The 14,974-nt window shown below is 54.2% G+C and overlaps 1 protein-coding gene across 1 annotated transcript in view; it reads left to right on the top strand.

Moving 5' to 3' along the window:
- Positions 1-13,949, top strand: part of POLE (DNA polymerase epsilon, catalytic subunit) — a 31,279-nt gene extending 17,330 nt beyond the window's left edge. Inside the window, exons 25-48 of the mRNA XM_075718928.1 lie at positions 613-827; positions 1,119-1,221; positions 1,419-1,499; positions 1,572-1,694; positions 1,782-2,000; positions 2,310-2,519; positions 3,828-3,971; positions 4,334-4,474; positions 6,789-6,942; positions 7,023-7,129; positions 7,976-8,152; positions 8,565-8,788; positions 8,926-9,146; positions 9,772-9,976; positions 10,453-10,626; positions 10,915-11,040; positions 11,572-11,704; positions 11,816-12,008; positions 12,126-12,257; positions 12,365-12,558; positions 12,778-12,978; positions 13,264-13,389; positions 13,515-13,604; positions 13,836-13,949. Coding sequence (XP_075575043.1) covers positions 613-827; positions 1,119-1,221; positions 1,419-1,499; positions 1,572-1,694; positions 1,782-2,000; positions 2,310-2,519; positions 3,828-3,971; positions 4,334-4,474; positions 6,789-6,942; positions 7,023-7,129; positions 7,976-8,152; positions 8,565-8,788; positions 8,926-9,146; positions 9,772-9,976; positions 10,453-10,626; positions 10,915-11,040; positions 11,572-11,704; positions 11,816-12,008; positions 12,126-12,257; positions 12,365-12,558; positions 12,778-12,978; positions 13,264-13,389; positions 13,515-13,604; positions 13,836-13,949 — 3,807 coding nt within the window. The remainder of the gene's footprint in view (positions 1-612; positions 828-1,118; positions 1,222-1,418; positions 1,500-1,571; positions 1,695-1,781; positions 2,001-2,309; positions 2,520-3,827; positions 3,972-4,333; positions 4,475-6,788; positions 6,943-7,022; positions 7,130-7,975; positions 8,153-8,564; positions 8,789-8,925; positions 9,147-9,771; positions 9,977-10,452; positions 10,627-10,914; positions 11,041-11,571; positions 11,705-11,815; positions 12,009-12,125; positions 12,258-12,364; positions 12,559-12,777; positions 12,979-13,263; positions 13,390-13,514; positions 13,605-13,835) is intronic.
- The last annotated feature ends 1,025 nt before the right edge of the window (positions 13,950-14,974 follow it).

Here is a 14,974-nt window from a genome sequence, read left to right as displayed (position 1 = left end):
GATGGTCACTTTCCATCTTATCTCTGCTGCTTTGATTCTCTAGGGCTGCTGTTTACTGTCTTAATACAAGGGTTCTTCATTCAGATGTAACTGTGCATGAGTGGTGTCCTTCTCCAGTCATATCCTTCATGGAGCTGGTCTGGTGGCCCTCATCCCCCAAGGATGTTGGCTAGGGGCATTCGCTGAGGCACAGAATGACGGAGGAACTTGCCTGCAGAGTGTTCTACGAGGAACACAGAGACATCTGCTATACAATAACTGGGGAGAGCAGAGAAAACAGAAGAAACTGGGGGGTGAGAGGGACCAAGAGCCTGGCTGGGTCCTTCTGTTTTGCAATGACCTTGTACAACAAGTTCTTGGTCAGCCCAACTACTTTGTAGGCACAACACAAAGCAGTGCTGCCACAGCCCAGCCATGACATAAACTGATGTAAGCCTCAAACCCATGCTCTCTCTTTTCAGTAGGTCATGTTGGCAGCTGTAACAGGGAGCAATTCGCAGGTTCCCCGTAAAGAGCCATACCAACTGGGTGTAGGTGCTCTCTGTATCTGACAGCAGCAAGGTTTGATCATTAGGTTCTTGCTAGCTTTGGGGTTTTTTTCCTCCCTTTCAGGCTGCCAACATGCCTGATTCGGAGCTGTTTGAGCTGATCTCGGAGAATCGGTCCATGTCGCGCAAGCTAGAGGACTACGGGGAGCAGAAGTCCACCTCCATCAGCACTGCCAAGCGCCTGGCAGAGTTCTTGGGGGACCAGATGGTGAAGGATGCGGGGCTGAGCTGCCAGTTCATCATTTCCAAGAAACCAGAAGGGTCTCCGGTCACTGAGAGGTAACCTCATCCTGAGGGGCCACGGCTTTTGACAGTGTGGGGGTAACCAAGTGGGGAAGGGCAGGGTAGCAGGAGGTGAGTGAATTGGTGTGGTGTGGCCAAGTGATCTCCTGTCTGCTGGCTCAGACTCTGAGCAAGACTAGAGAAGTGTAACACTGTACAACCACTGTGTGGCAGCCTCGCAGGGATGGGAGGAGAAGCCTAGAGGGTCTCTGCAGGCTGGGAGAGGGGATCGTGTGCTGCTGGGACCTTGCTCTGGGTGGGTAACAAGTACTTCCCTGCCTTCCCCAGAGCCATCCCCCTCGCCATTTTCCAAGCTGAGCCCAGTGTGCGCAAACACTACCTCCGAAAATGGCTGAAGAGCCCCTCGCTGCAGGACTTGAACATCCGTGCGGTGAGTGGGGCATCCCTGTGGGTGGCCCTGGCTCTGGGACAAGGGCTTGTCACTTCGGAGGCATGACCTGGGCAGTGGCTAATTGCATTCACAAAGCGGGGTGCTGGGGGCAGGGGTCCCAGGAAGATGCCTGATCGTGTGTCTGGTGGCCTTCTGCTCAGCTTTCTTTGCTACTCACAGCTCTGTTCTCTTCACAGATCCTGGACTGGGACTACTACATTGAGAGACTGGGCAGCACCATCCAGAAAATCATCACCATTCCAGCAGCCCTGCAGCAGGTACGGGGCAGTGGAGGGACAGGAGGAGGGCTTTGGTCGGGGGACTCGGTGTGATTTGGAGATGCTCTCCAGGTAAAGAACCCAGTGCCGCGGGTCCGGCACCCAGACTGGCTCCACAAGAAACTCCTGGAGAAGAATGATGTGTACAAACAGAAAAAAATCAATGAGCTCTTCACTTTGGAAAGCCACAGACAGGTAAAGAGGGTGAGGAAAGGGTGCTGGCTGTGCTGGTGGGGCTCTTCTCCTGCAATCCATGTCCTCCCGCTGTCCTTGCTCCCTCAGGTCCTCGCCAACCAGCCCACGGAGGGAATGCCCAGCTCACAGATTGGTGACATAGAGGACTTTGGGGCTGCCAAGACCCTTCAGCCACCAGTTCCCATCGCAAATAAGCGGAAGCGAGTCCCTGCAGCAGAGGAAAGCCAACAGATGTCCCAGTACCTGGAGCTATCTCAATCCTGGCGAGAGATCCTGGGTCCACCTCCACCCCTGGGCACCACCAAGGTAGGTGAAGCAGGAGATGCCCTGGGGCTGTGGGTGCTGCTTCTTGGGTGCTGCCCAGAGCGAGCTGTGGGTCTCCTGAAACCCTCTGCACGCCCATGGCTCAGGGCTACAAGGAGAAATATAACCAGGAGATGGAGAAATATAACCACTGATGGAGAAAAGAGGGGTGATGGTGGCTTCACAGCTGGGGCAGGAACGTGATGTGAGGCTGGGGGATGGAGGACTCGGCTGTATGGCACGGTGTTGGGGGCCGGGGAAGCCTGTGCTGTCAAGCTTCTTGCTTGACTTGTGCACTGTCACCCCACTCAGGAAGAGCAGCTGGTCTGGCTGCGCTACCACCAGAAGAAGTGGGAGCTGCAGGCTCGGCAGCGGCGGGAGCGGCGGAAGAGGCGGTGTCTGGAGGACGGCGGGGTGACAGCAGGTGGAGGAGTGGTCCGCGATGCCCTCTCCAAAGGGCTGGGCAGCTACCTGCGCAGGACAGCGCGCAGCATTCTGGACTTGCCCTGGCAGATCGTGCAGGTACCAGCGAGGGGACCTGCCATGGAGGGCAGCCTGGGGCGTAAGCCTCGCGTTTACACTATCTGTGGTCAAATGCTGAAGTTAGGGACCGCTGACCCCAGCGTCACTCTGGTGTTTTAACCCTGGGGAGGCCAGGTGGGGCTGCAAAGCCTCAGGCTCATGCATGTCTCTATGGAAACAGGACTCCACATGGTCATTCTTGGTGGTGAATCTGGGATGTGCGTGTAGATCTGCCAGTGGGGCAGCTCTCGTTCAGCCCATGGGCAGCACTGTGCAGTAGTCACAGAACCATAAGAACACCAGTTGAGGTTGGAGGCAGCTCTGGGGTCCATCTGGTCCAACCCCCTGAGGTTGGAGGCAGCTCTGGGGTCCATATGGTCCAACCCCCTGCTCAAGCAGGGCCACCTGCAGCCAGCTGCCCAGGACAGTGTTCAGATGGCATTTGAGTATGTCCAAGGTGGGAGACTCCACAATTTCCCTGGGCAACCTGTGCCATGGCTCGGTCACCCTCACAGTGTAAAAGTGTTTCCTGATGTGCAGAGGGGAACCTCCTGTGTTCCAGTTTGTGCCATTGGCTTCTGGTCCTGCCACTGGGCACCACTGGGAAGAGCCAGGTTATGCCCTTTTTGCACTTCCTTTCAGACATTTATATACATTGATGAGATCCCCCTGAGCTTCCTCTGCTCCAGGCTGGACAGTCCCACCTCTCCCAGCCTTTCTTCATGTGAAAAATGCTCCAGTCCCTTCATCCTTGTGGCCTTTTGTTGGAGTCTCCAGTATGTCCATGTGTCTCTTGTACTGGGGAGCCCAGCACTGGATACAGTGTGCCTGTGATGGACACAGGATTCCAGTGATGCCTGGAAGCAGCCAACTTACAAACACAGATGGCACCTGGTGGTGCCATCCAGGCATTTTCACAAATCCTCGTTACGCATGGCCATCTGAGCCCAGCCCCTTGTCACCTACTTCATCTTCCAGAAAGGCCTTCAGAGCTGCAGGCAGCCCTTGTGCAAGCATGAGCTTGAGATGGAATGGCTAGTCTAGGATGTCAGAGTGACGTGGCTGACATCAAGGGTCAGCTTGAGTTGGTTGGCCAGCCTTGGCAGTGAGTTTTCTCCATGGTGCCCTGGGACAGTAGCAGGACATGGGGATTCCAGCACTGAGACCAATGACTCTTTAAGCCCCCTGCTCTCTTTGTGGCCAAAAACTGGCCACACAGATCCGCAAAGTGCTCCACAGCTTAGACGTAAGCACTGATAATGTGTTGGATCTCCCCACTAACTCTAAATTTGTACCTGTGTCCTGCAGATTGCTGAGACCAGCCAGCCTGGGCTGTTCAGGCTGTGGGCGGTGATCGGGAGCGACCTGCACTGCATCAGGCTGAGCATCCCCCGGGTCTTCTATGTCAACCAGCGTGTCCCAAAGCCAGAGGAGGGAGCAGCCTACAGGAGGGTGAGGACCTGCCCCTTCTGGAAGGGGGAACAGCCACTTGCGTTGAGATAAGGCATTTCACCTCCGCTGCAAGCAGATATTACAAGCATCTGCCTTGCAGGGCCTCGCTCTCCCACTCCACAGATGTACCTCATCCAGTCCCTGGTCCCTCTGCTAACCCCAGCCTGCTCAGAAAGCAGGTTCTCTGTTATGGGAATTTGTAACACACATGAGCATAAACTACTGATTTCCTTAGAGAGAAGCACCAGGAGCTGGGCTGGCTCAGACCCCAGCTACTTGCAGCCCTTAGAAGTGCCTCAGCTCCGGGCAGCAGTGCTGCATGGTGTGACGTGCCCCGCTAAGCGTGTCCCTTGCCTCGGCAGGTGAACAGGATCCTGCCCCGCTCAAACTTAGTTTACAACCTATATGAATACTCTGTCCCTGAAGACATGTACCAAGAGCACATCAATGAAATCAATGCGGACCTCTCTGCTCCAGACATCGAGGGAGTGTATGAGACACAGGTAACTCCTCTGGGTGCTCTTTTTGAAGGATTGCTGAGTGGTAGCTCATTAGTCTGAGTGCCAGTGGCACAGGAGGACACCTGGCACTTAAAAATTCAACAGCTTGGTGAGACACCAAAAATCAAAGGCCCTGCGTAGCGGCGTACTGGGAATATACCCACGTTCATATGGACAGAGATACTGAGTATCAGCATGTGGTTTAAGGCATGTCAGGGAAAGGAGGTTTGGTTTATTTGGAGGTAGGAAATTTGGGGGAAAGAAGTCATTTAAGCAGAAAGGGTGATCTTCCTCTAAATCAAAGCAGAACCAGCATGCTGGTGTTCGAACCAGAAAAGATAAGGGGTATTTGAGTAAAGATGGGGGGAAACCCCAATACTTTTGGAGTCATACCTATGTACAACACCTGTCTGGGTGGGTTTTTTTATAACCTTTAAAACAAGGTTATAAAAGCTTTAGAAAGAAGAATAGGATACAACTTGAAAGTTTGGGAAGAGCAAGAACAACCTAAAAAAAGTTTAGTACAAAGCAATCAAGCTAAAACTAAATGTACCAGTGCTATTAATGCTAAAAGGCTGAAAATGAAGATGCGGAAAGTGGGGTGCCTGCTTCTAATGAGGACACTGGTTTGTTCAGCAGCTCAAAACCTGGTGATAGGAATTTAATCAAGAGGATACTGTAGTGTCAGGACCTGACCTATATGGAAGTGGCAGAGTAGGTTGCACCATTGTAAGAGTGGAGCTATATGTTAAAGAAAGCATAAAGGCAAGTGAATTTGCTACTAAAATGCAATGTAGAGTTATTATAGATCAAAAATCTTTGCCTAAGTAGGACAAGCTTGGTGTGAGTGGTGGTGCCATTAACTACAAAATGCTTTGAGATGCAAAAGGCTGCAAGGGCAAAAAGAGCACCATAAAGTTGGAAGACTTCAGCTACTGAAGTTACTGGTATAGCCTGGAAAGTGTTACAGTGCGGCACGATGAAAGAAACTATTTTTAGTCACCTTAAATTTCTGCATTTAGAAAATTTGGATAAAGGTCCCACAGGGCAAGGCACAACTCTTAGTTTAGTAAGCAGCGCCCAAAACTTACTTTCAATTACTCTGCTGAAGTGACTAGCATGTACACAAATTCATCATATCTGTAGGAGATCTTCTGGGAGCAAACCTGAGTCCTCTGCACTACTGTAGTGTTAATAAATGGGACTAGGTAAAATCAAGAAGCAGCTAGCTAAGAGGAAATTAAAATTAGCAACTGAAGTAAAACAAGGGGCATGGTGATGTTTTAAAGATATAGAAGTATGTGAGATGATCAAGGGGTTGCAGCATCTGTCATGCAAGGGGAGGCTGAGTGAGCTGGGTCTGTTCATCCTGGAGGAGAAGAGGCTCAGGGGGCCTTCTTGATGGGAGGAATAAAGAAGAGGAGCCAGAGTCTTCTCAGTGGTGCCCAGGGAGAGACCAGGAGGCAGTGGGCACAAACTGAAACATGGGAAATTCTGCATAAACATTAGAAAAAACTTCTCCTGCAAGGGTGGTCAAGTGGGTTGCCCAGAGTGTTGTGGAGTTTCTGTCCTCAGGGATACAGAGAACCCAGCTGGACACAGTCCTGGGCAAGGAAAGATCTGTCTTGATCTTTAAACATTTGCACTGCAATTCTGAGCACAGTCTCCAAAACATGTAGCAGGACTAATACAGGAGAATGATGAGGAAGATGCGAGGGAGGGAACAGCTTCCTTGCAGGGATGGGACATGGGAATGTTTCGGCTTGCTAAAGAGATCTGAAAATGGGATGTACTAGCAGTCTATAAAATCAAAACTGGCATGAGGGAATTGTGATTAGGCAAGGAATGTTTATTGCTTCTCACTGTTTTGGGACTAGGTTCCCCAGCAAGTCATTCAGGAGGAGTTTTCTGCAGCGGTGGAGTTTACAGTTGTAGGGTTAATAAAACATGGCAAATCAGTGGTGGATCTCCCACTGTGCTGATTATCTGGTGGTTCAGATGTCTTGAGGGGGTGTCAAACCACAAGTTGCAGAACTGCAAGATTGCCCAGATATCGCTCCACACATCCTCCAAAGTACTGCTGCTTCCCTTGAAGGTGGTGGGATCTGGGGCTAGATAGGAACACTTGTGAATTAAGAATTAAGATACCTATTCTGTATCTCCAGCACTGGCAAGGGTGATAATATTAAACTCATGTCAGAGGCACCTCAGGTATGTCCTACCTGTGGTTTTTAAGCCAGGTTGTTCTAGGTCTGAAATCCCTGAGGAGCCTGGTAGCAGAATGTTGTTCCATCACATCTCTCCCCCATCATTACAGGTGCCGCTCCTTCTCCGTGCTCTGATCCACCTGGGCTGCGTGTGTATGGTCAGCAGGCAGCTTGTCAGGCACCTGGCAGGGCGAGAGGCTGAAACCTTTGACATTGAGCACCTGGAGATGTGCTCGCTGGCCCAGTTCACTTACCTGGAGCCAGGTGAGGCACCCTGGGAGAGTTGCTCATGGGCCACCTGGCACCCGCAGGTACCACTGATGCTCTGTGTTCTGTGTCCATAGGAAGCATTCGCCACATCTACCTCTACCACAGCTCCCAGGGCAGCAAGGTGCTCTTGGGCCTCTTCATCCCCTCACAGCGCAAAGCTGCTGTCTTTGTGCTGGACAAGGTAAGGTGGGACTTTGGAGGCTGGGAGACTGGGGGTGCTGGTGGATGAAAAGCTGGACGTGAGCTGGCAATGTGCGCTCCCAGCCCAGAAAGCCAACTGCATCCTGGGCTGCGTCAAAAGAAGTGTGGCCAGTAGGTCGAGGGAGGTGATTCTGCCCCTCTACTCTGCTCTGGTGAGACCCCACCTGGAGTACTGCATCTAGACATGGACCTATTGGAGTGGGTCCAGAGGAGGGCCACAAAAATGATCCAAGGGCTGGAGCACCTCTCCTACAAGGCCAGGCTGAGAGAGTTGGGGTTGTTCAGCCTGGAGAAGAGACTGCTCCAGGGAGCCTGTATTGTGGCCTTTCAATACTTAAAGGGGGCTTATAGGAAAGATGGGGATAGACATTTTAGTAGGGCCTGTAGTGATAGGACAAGGGGTGATGGTTTTAGAGTAAAAGAGGGTAGATTTAGACTGGATATAAGGAAGAAATTTTTTGCAGTGAGGGTGGTGAAACACTGGAACAGGTTGCCCAGAGAGATGGTAGATGCCCTGTCCCTGGAAGCATTCAAGGTTAGGTTGGATGGGGCTCTGAGCAACCTGATCTAGTTGAAGATGTCCCTGCTCATTGCAGGGGGGTTGGGCTAGATGACCTTTAAAGGTCCCTTCCAGTCCAAACCATTCTATGATTCTATGATGGGGGTCTGGCAGCAGGAGGTTCCTCTGTTCATCACACATCCCTGCTGCATTTCGTCAGGCCTTGGTGGAAGGCATCTCATGATGCATGGAGGGGGAGACCCCTCTGGGACCACGCAGGCCGGGGTCCCTCTCACCCCCCTCCGACCTGGTCACTCTTGGGCACAGGTACGCAGCAACCAGATGCCGAATCTCACCACCCTCTTCTCAGCGGAGCGCAGTGCACTGCTGGAAAAGGCAGGTGAAGAGCTGCTGCCCCCGGACAAGCACACCTTTGAAGTGCGTGCTGAGACTGACCCCAAGACCGTCTATAGAGCCATCCAGCGGCTGCTGCTGGGCTACAAGGTGAGATGAAGGCGCGATGAAGGTCCCTGTGGGACTTTGTCCATGCAGGCACATGGGAAAGGGGAGGACACTGTGGAAGGCACTGATGCACCAGTTCCAACAGCATCTGCATGTAGCTGCTGGCCCAAAGGTCAAGGGTAGAAGTGGGTGTTGCTCAAGGGCTTTATCTTGCTTGGGGTGGCTTGCCTAAGGCAGTGCCAGTAGCGAGGCCACCTCAGTATCTCCCCCCATCCCTGCACTCAGCTGGAGAGCTGGTTGCATGGAGGTGAGCGCTTCAGGAGTGCTGAGGTGTGCTGTCCCCATCATGGGGACCTGTTGTGGGGACAGGGCATCCGGCACTGCTGGTTTCCTGCTGAGCAGAGGCGCTCACTGGAGAGGTGCACCAGGACATGTCCTCTTCTCCTTTGTGCAGGACGAGCGCCGGGGCCCCACACTGGTCGCTGTGCAGTCTAACTGGGACCTGAAACGACTGGCAAGTGGGATCCCCATCATTGAGGAGTTCCCCTTGGTCCCAATACGGCTGGTAGATGACATCAGCTACTCAGTCCTGGACTGGCAGCGCCATGCCGCCCGCCGCATGATCCGCCACTACCTCAACCTGGACACCTGCCTCTCCCAGGCTTTTGAGATGAGCAGGTGCCCAAGCCCTGGGGCTGCCATGCCCTTGATGGGACCATAGGAGGCTGCCTCGTCCCTTGAGGGGACAGGCAGGGGTCCCTGTCTTCTCTGCAGCTGTGCTCACCCTGATGACCATTCGCCTCTCTGTGCTCCAGGTACTACCACATCCCCATTGGGAACCTCCCCGATGACATCTCCATCTTTGGCTCTGACCTGTTCTTCTCACGCCACCTCCGTCGTCACAACCACTTGCTGTGGCTCTCACCCACAGCCCGCCCAGACCTGGGCGGTAAGGAGGCTGATGACAACCGCCTAGTCATGGAGTTTGATGAGAGAGCCTCCGTGGAGATAAACAACCCTGGCTGCTACTCCACAGGTAAAGAGGGAATAGGGTGGTAGCACTGAGCAGGGGCAGAGCTGAATCCTGCTCCGCAAGCCCTGTAGAGGGATGGATGCAGTCTCCAGAGAGTCTCTGTGTTGACAGTAGTCACCAGCAGCTTTGGTGTTTCAGCAGCCATCTGGGCAAGTTGCATGCAAGGGGTATGTCCTGGGGCAGGGAGGTCTCACCGGCAACGTGTGCAGGCATCCAGATGGAGATTCTTTCCTAATTCATGGCCACCAACAGCAGCACTCGGAAGACTACCTGCAGTGTGTAAGCCCAAGGAGAGACTAGCTCAACTGGTCATCCCTGGTGATCCTAGGACAGGTCTTTCTCAGAGGCAGAAGCAGCTTGAGTGGTAGTCAGTTCTTCTGAGCTCCTCTGCTGCAGCTTCAAAAAAAAAGAAAATGGTGGTCCCGAGAGGGTTAGTAGGCCCAAGTCTTGTTGGAAGGCAAGTGTTGGTCAAGACAGTCACACCTGTGAAAACATCTCCCCAACTCAGTGTGGCAACACCTATAGATCACCCTTATAACTGTGAAAAGCATTTCTGGCAAGGGGGCAGGGAGGGTGTCCTTGTTGGTCCTTTGCCCTGCCTGCCTGCTAAGAGGTTGTTTGCTGTTAGTGTGTCTGGAGCTGGACATCCAGAGCCTGGCTGTAAACACAGTGTTGCAGTCCCACCACATAAATGACATGGAAGGAGGCTCCAGCATGAGCATCAGCTTTGACGTGATTCAGCAAGCATCCCTAGAAGACATGGTGACAGGGAACCAAGCTGCCAACATCCCAGCCAGCTATGATGAAACTGCCCTCTGCTCCAACACTTTCAGGTATGACTCCAGGAGCCAGCAGGAGGTGGAGCATCAGGTCTCCATCCCAGCAGGTCCCCTCGGGGGTCCTGCCTCTCATTGCCTCCTGGCTTTAGCCTTTCCCAGACTTGTGCCAGCAATGGGGCTTGTGGGGTGCTCTAAATATAAATTCAGGTCTCAAGGGCAGGGCAGGCATCTTTCTTCCAACAGACTTTTGAAAATCCTGGGCTCGAAACTGCTTGGTGGCTCAGCCAGCAGATGTATGGGGATGTTGGTGAAGACTTTGCCCTTTCCTGTTTCTCCTTTCTTCATGCTCTACCAGGTTATAGAAGCACATATTTTACCCTGTGGCTCATGTGCCGAGGGCTCACACATCTCTGCTCTGGCAGCGTTCCCACTCTGAATCCTCGAGTGTATCTGAAAACATGTCCCGGTTTGGAAAGGGGAACAGGTCGCTTGTGGCTGGTGGGGTGATGCTGGTTTCTGCTCCCTGGCAGGATCCTGAAGAGCATGGTGGTGAACTGGGTGAAGGAGATCACGCAGTATCACAACGTCTATGCAGACAACCAGGTCATTCACTTTTACCGCTGGCTCCGCTCTCCTTCCTCCCTGCTCTATGACCCAGCACTGCACCGCATGCTCCACAACATGATGAAGAAGCTTTTCCTGCAGTAAGTGAGACCTGGAGCACACCAGGCTGTTTAACGCCATGCCTGTCACTTCCCCATTCATGACCAGGACACTGTTGGCACCCACAGTCACTCCTCAATGCCACAGCCTCTAGTGAGGCGGGCAGTAGGTTGGACCTCCCATACTGTTTGGGTGAGCTCCCTTGCATGGGATTGCTGACATGCTTGACTCCTGACTGTGCTGGATCAGCACGTCTTCCATGGGTTGCATCTGCTCCTTGGGCTTTGCCTTCCTGCCTGCTGACTCCCACTCCTGTGTCCTGCCTGCAGGCTCGTGGCTGAGTTCAAGCGTCTGGGCTCCTCAGTAGTTTACGCCAACTTCAACCGGATCATTCTGTGCACCAAGAAGCGGTGCATTGAGGATGCCATCAGCTACATGGAGTACATTATCAACAGGTGGGGTGTGCTTGCCAAGCTGGGCCTGGAGGTGAGGCTCCTGGATGATGGAGCCAAGGCAGGGCTCAGGGCCAGGAAGGAGAATGTTGATTTTTTTTTTGCCTTTTGATAGGCCTCAGCACTGAATTTCATTTTTGGCAAAGCTACTGAAGGGACAGGGCTGCCCACTTCTCTTGCTGTCTTGCCTGGAGTAGGGATCTGTCCCTTAGCTGTCCTCTATAGGTAATATTCCAAGAATACTCATAGGATTCAATCCAGATGAGACCTTCAGGAGAACTTGAGGTGTCCAGCACCTCATCCCCTGGCAGGCTCTCATCATCCCAGCCATGGTACAGGCACCTTGACACAAGCATAGGGAGCCAAGACTCCTTGGGCATGGCTTCCCCTGAGGTCCGCACCAGTGCTTGGATGGGAGAGGGGAACCCCTTCTCTCCTTGCCAGCGCAACCTCCTCCCTGCGGTGTCCCATAGAGAAGGATCTGAACTAGGGACAATGCCGATGCTGTGGGTGACTGCAGTCTCTTCCCTACAGTATCCACTCCAAGGAGATCTTCCACTCTCTGACCATCTCCTTCTCCCGCTGCTGGGAGTTCCTGCTCTGGATGGATCCAGCAAATTATGGAGGTATCAAGGGAAAAGTGGATTCTCACATCCACTACGGGGAGGTAAGAGATGGAAGCACTCAGTTGCCCAGGCGTAGGGTGCTGGGCGTTGAGCTGATAGGGGAGGCATTGGCTGGGCATGAGGAACTGCTGTGATATCGCTGACTCCTCCAGAAGGACACCAGCAAGAGGCAAGTACTGGAGGAGGAGGACAGCGAGGAAGAGGAGGAGGAGGAGGTGGCAGGGGAAGAAGAGGAGGAGGAAGGGGAACAGAATGTGGAGGAGCTTCTGGAGAACAGCTGGAACATCGCACAGTTCCTGCCCCAGGCTGCCTCCTGCCAGAGCTACTTTCTGATGATCGTTTCGGGTGAGCTGTCCCAGGGAGGGAACAAGGTCGCTTGTGCCTCCCCGGTGCCAGAGAGAGCCTGCAGTGGGGCAGCTGCTGGCACAGGCTGGAGCTGAAGCCTTGCCTGTGTCTCCCCAGCCTACATTGTGGCCATGTACCACAGCATGAAGAAGGAGCTGCAGCGCAATGCCCCCGGGAACACCCCTGTCAAGAGGAAGAGCACCAGTCAGGTGTCCCAGGAGGCACTGCGGGAGATGGGGGCCATGCCCGGTGAGTGCCAAGCCACAGGGCAGACCTGGTGCAGGTGGAGAGCCACCCACCTTACTGTCTCCATATGCCACTGTACAGCTCAAGAGCTCTCTGTTCTGTCTCTCTAGGCATGATCACCTTCTCGCAGGATTATGTGGCTAATGAGCTTGCCCAGAGCTTTTTCACCATCACCCAGAAGATCCAGAAGAAGATGGCTGGTTCTCGTAATGCCACTGAGCCTTCAGACATGTTCCCGGTGCTGCCTGGCTCTTACTTGCCACTCAACAACCCGGCTCTGGAGTTCATCAAATACGTTTGCAAGGTCAGCAGCATGGGCCAAGCCCCTTTTCTGAAGGTTTGCAGAAAGGGCTCAAATTCTGGTCCTTGGCCATGGCTCAGATTTGCCACAGCTTTCCTCCAGGAGTGATCTACAACCAGTTTGTCTTGCCCTGCATCCATATGAGGCCATGAGGATATAAGCTGTCCTGGTGAGGACACTTTCTTCTCTGCCGGTATGCTCACCTGGCTCTTATTCTTGTAGGTCCTCTCCCTGGATGCCAACATAACCAACCAGGTGAACAAACTGCGCCGGGACGTGCTGCGCCTCATTGAGGTGGGCGAGTTCTCAGAAGCAGCCCAGTTTCGGGACCCTTGCCGCTCCTACGTGCTCCCTGAAGTCATCTGCAGGAACTGCAACTTCTGCAGGGACCTGGACCTGTGCAAGGACCCTGCCCTCTCCCAGGTGCAGCCTTTTTCCTGGGGACACCAGAGGCCCAGCATGTCAATGCTGGAGGCCAGTCAATAACATTACCCACATTCTCTCTCAACCCCTTTGCTTTGTAGCTCTGCTTGCTGCCAGTGGTAACCTCACCTAAAGGCCATTTTCTGTTCACCTCTTTTTCTAGCTGCTTGTGACAGGTCTGAGCATCCCTTGGCTTTGGCTGATGCTCCGCCCTCTCCAGAAACTGGTTACACCATCCCAGTGCTTGGGACTCTTGGTGCTCACCTCCCTTCTCTTTGCCCCTAGGATGGGTCGGTGCTGCCCAGCTGGGTCTGCTCCAACTGCCAGGCACAGTACAACTCTGATGCAATTGAAATAGCACTGGTGGAAGCCCTGCAGAAGAAGCTGATGGCCTTTGTGCTGCAGGACCTGGTGAGTGCGGGTCTCCTCTGCCTCTGCCTATCCCCCCAGTGGCTGAGGCTGGACACATTCACTCTGCCCCTGGCAGAGGGGCTGGGCCTCATCTCTTGGCCCACGTAAAATTCCTTGGCCTCCAGGTGTGCAAGAAGTGTCATGGTGTGAAGGAGACGCACATGCCTGTGTACTGCAACTGTGCTGGAGACTTCACTCTCACCATCTCCTCCCAGGTACGCGTGCACCCTCCTGCCTAGCCCAGCCTCATGCCAGCAGCTGTCCCTCTAGGAGCAAGGAGCCCTGCAGTGCCCTGTTCCTCCTCTGCCTCTTCTCTAACTGCTTGTCCCGTGGGACCTGCTGTGCTGCTCTCTGCCCCACCAGCCCTGCCTAGCCACCCCCCTGAAGCCCCCTGTTGCCCAAGGGTGCTGGGCAGCCTCTTCCCCTCCCTGCTCCTTTCTCCCCAGACCTTCATGGAGCACATCAACGTTTTCCAGAACATCGCCCGGCACTACGGCATGGCCTACCTGCTGGAAACCATTGAGTGGCTGCTGCATGCCAACCCCCAGCTCCGGCAGTAAGGTGGTAGGCTGCCCCTTGTGCCTGCAGTGTGCCAGTTGGGGCACTGAGGCTGTGCTCTCATGTCCACAGTAGAGCAGTCATGGACCCCCTTGGCCATGCATCAGACCCCAGAGAAGCTGCACACCCCTCCTCTGGTGAGGGAGGGAAGGCAGGATCTGTGCCAGGGCCTGGGCTGTCCTGCCCACAAGCTGCCTGGCATGGGGTGGTGAGGACACCAGGGGCTAGAGCTGTACTCCACAGGTCTGTGCTGGCTCCCAGGTGTGGTTTTAATGTTGAATTTCTATAAATAAATGGATTGTAGAAGGCAGGTGTAGTCTTTGGGCAGAGGGGGGAAGCAGGGGCTGTGGCCCACAGCTCCCACCCATAGGTGAGGCCTGCAGCTGGCGGGGGGCAAGCTGTGTCCTTGCTGGGCAGGAAGGACCAAGGACCTGTCCCTCACTGATCCCTGCCTGCTTACAGACAGGAAGACTGCAGCTGGGCAGTGCCCCCAGCTGTACCCCTCCAGCTCCAGGGGAAGGGGTGGCCAGTATGGGAACGGAGGTGCTGGCCCCTAATGCAACAGCAGCTCTCTGCCATCGAATGTGCATCTGGCTGCAGCCTGTGCTTCCATACATGCTTCGGGCCTGGCTCTGCCTCCTGCTCCTACCTTCCCAGGGGGAAAGAGGCCCCAGGGCTGCAGCCACAGTCCCTCCTGTGCCTCCCGGCAGCTTGGTTCTGCTCTTGGGGTGATGACAAGGTGCAGTAGGGGTGACTCTCTTGCAGTAACACTGCCTTTTGGGGGTGGAGGGGGGCAGTGCCACCCAAATCAAGGCAGGGGAGTTGAGCAGTGTGCCCTTGCCTACCCCAGCATGCCTGTGTCAAGTTCTGCAGGCAGCCTGCAGTAGGGCAAGCCAGCCCCAGGTCCCTCCAGATCCCTACCACGGCTGGGGGCTGTACACATCCCCCCATGGCACTGCAGGGCTCAAGGACAGAACACAGCCACCAGCTGTGACACACATTTCCCCTCCATTTCACCTGCAGTGAG

This window comes from Pelecanus crispus, chromosome 11, assembly GCF_030463565.1.
Source record: "Pelecanus crispus isolate bPelCri1 chromosome 11, bPelCri1.pri, whole genome shotgun sequence".
In the NCBI taxonomy this organism is placed as follows: domain Eukaryota; kingdom Metazoa; phylum Chordata; class Aves; order Pelecaniformes; family Pelecanidae; genus Pelecanus; species Pelecanus crispus.
This window is presented reverse-complemented; position numbering and strand designations above follow the sequence as displayed.